Below are 1,257 nucleotides of genomic sequence, written 5' to 3' on the forward strand. Positions count from 1 at the left end.
CTGTTGGTGACGGTGGAGCTAGAGCCATCCTGAGTGACTGTGATGCTTTCTTGAGTATCCTCACTGAGACGGCTGAGTCTGGTGGTGGTGATAAGAAGAAGAAAATGGTGACAGAGAGTAGGTCCGTCCACCTCAATTTCGAACCGATCCGCCTCAACGTGAGTTACCACGACATAAGACTAGGCTTGAAGTGCTATCAGCTCCTCATGAAGGACTCCTCCTCTACTATGGAGGAGGTGGACAAGGAGGCAGGACCGTTGTTGGCGTTGACTGATGGTGAGGGCGTTGAGGAAAAGCAAGAGAGCAAGAGTGAGGAGGAGATCTCAGAGACTACTCCCTCGAGTATCGCGGCTTCTGAGGTCGAGAAGGTGTGTACGGTGTACAAGTCGGACTACGACTGTATTTTCCATCGGCTCAATGTTACCCTTGTGAACGACTCTGGCAAGACCACCAACACGCCCTTTGTGAACATTCTGTTCAGTAACTGTCAAATCACGCATAACAACAGCACTACTGATGATAGCATCAGTCTGGACGCTATTGATTCTGATGAGGAGTCGCCTCGGGAAACTGCTGGTGGTGAAGAGTCGACTCAGCGGAGGTCACAAGAAGGGACGGGAGTGATGGTGACGAGGAGAGCATCTATTGCTGCTAATGTTGAAGTTGCGATGCAATTCTTCAACCCTGTGGCGGTAGCTTGGGAGCCTCTACTTGAAAGTGAGGCGGTTGATCCACAGAGCAACGGTACCATTGATGAGAGTTTGAGCATGTATAAAGTTCTGATAAAACAGAAGGACATTGGAGTGGTCCAGGGGGGCCGGCCGAGCGATAAGAAGGACTTCTCTGTGGAGGCTACTCATCAGCTGTTGATGCTGAACATCAGTCAGGCGTTTCTGAAGGCTTTTGAACAGAACATGAGGGAATTTGGTCGGGTTTGGAATGACGAGAGGCCGCTTGGGGGCCGCAGTGAGAGTGGAGATAAACTGCAGTACGCCCCATACAGCATTAGGAACCTGAGTGGCTCACAGCTGTTGGTGACGTGGGAAACACATGATCATGAGGGGCGGTCTAAGGAGCCGACTAAGCCTGTTAGAATTGGTGTTGGGGAAGAACGAAGGCTCACTGATATCAGCGTGCATGTTGCTACTAATAACGCGAGAATGGCCAACGACAGGGCCTTTGTGAGTTTGAAGGGTGACGGTTGGGAACAAGAGAAAATACCATTGGATCGAAAGGGTAAGTCGAAAGGGTGATTTA

General features: G+C 50.5%; 1 protein-coding gene across 1 annotated transcript; it reads left to right on the forward strand.

Annotated features, from left to right (window-relative positions):
* Positions 1 to 206: 206 nt before the first annotated feature.
* Pmar_PMAR001262 (hypothetical protein) lies at positions 207 to 1,253 on the forward strand (the record flags this gene model as incomplete). The annotated part of the gene is made up of 1 exon (XM_002781024.1): positions 207 to 1,253. One exon carries the CDS (start codon positions 207 to 209, stop codon positions 1,251 to 1,253), a length of 1,047 nt encoding a protein of 348 aa, XP_002781070.1.
* Between the last annotated feature and the right edge of the window lie 4 nt (positions 1,254 to 1,257).

This window comes from Perkinsus marinus, assembly GCF_000006405.1.
Source record: "Perkinsus marinus ATCC 50983 genomic scaffold scf_1104296943678, whole genome shotgun sequence".
Classification (NCBI taxonomy): Eukaryota; Perkinsozoa; order Perkinsida; family Perkinsidae; genus Perkinsus; species Perkinsus marinus.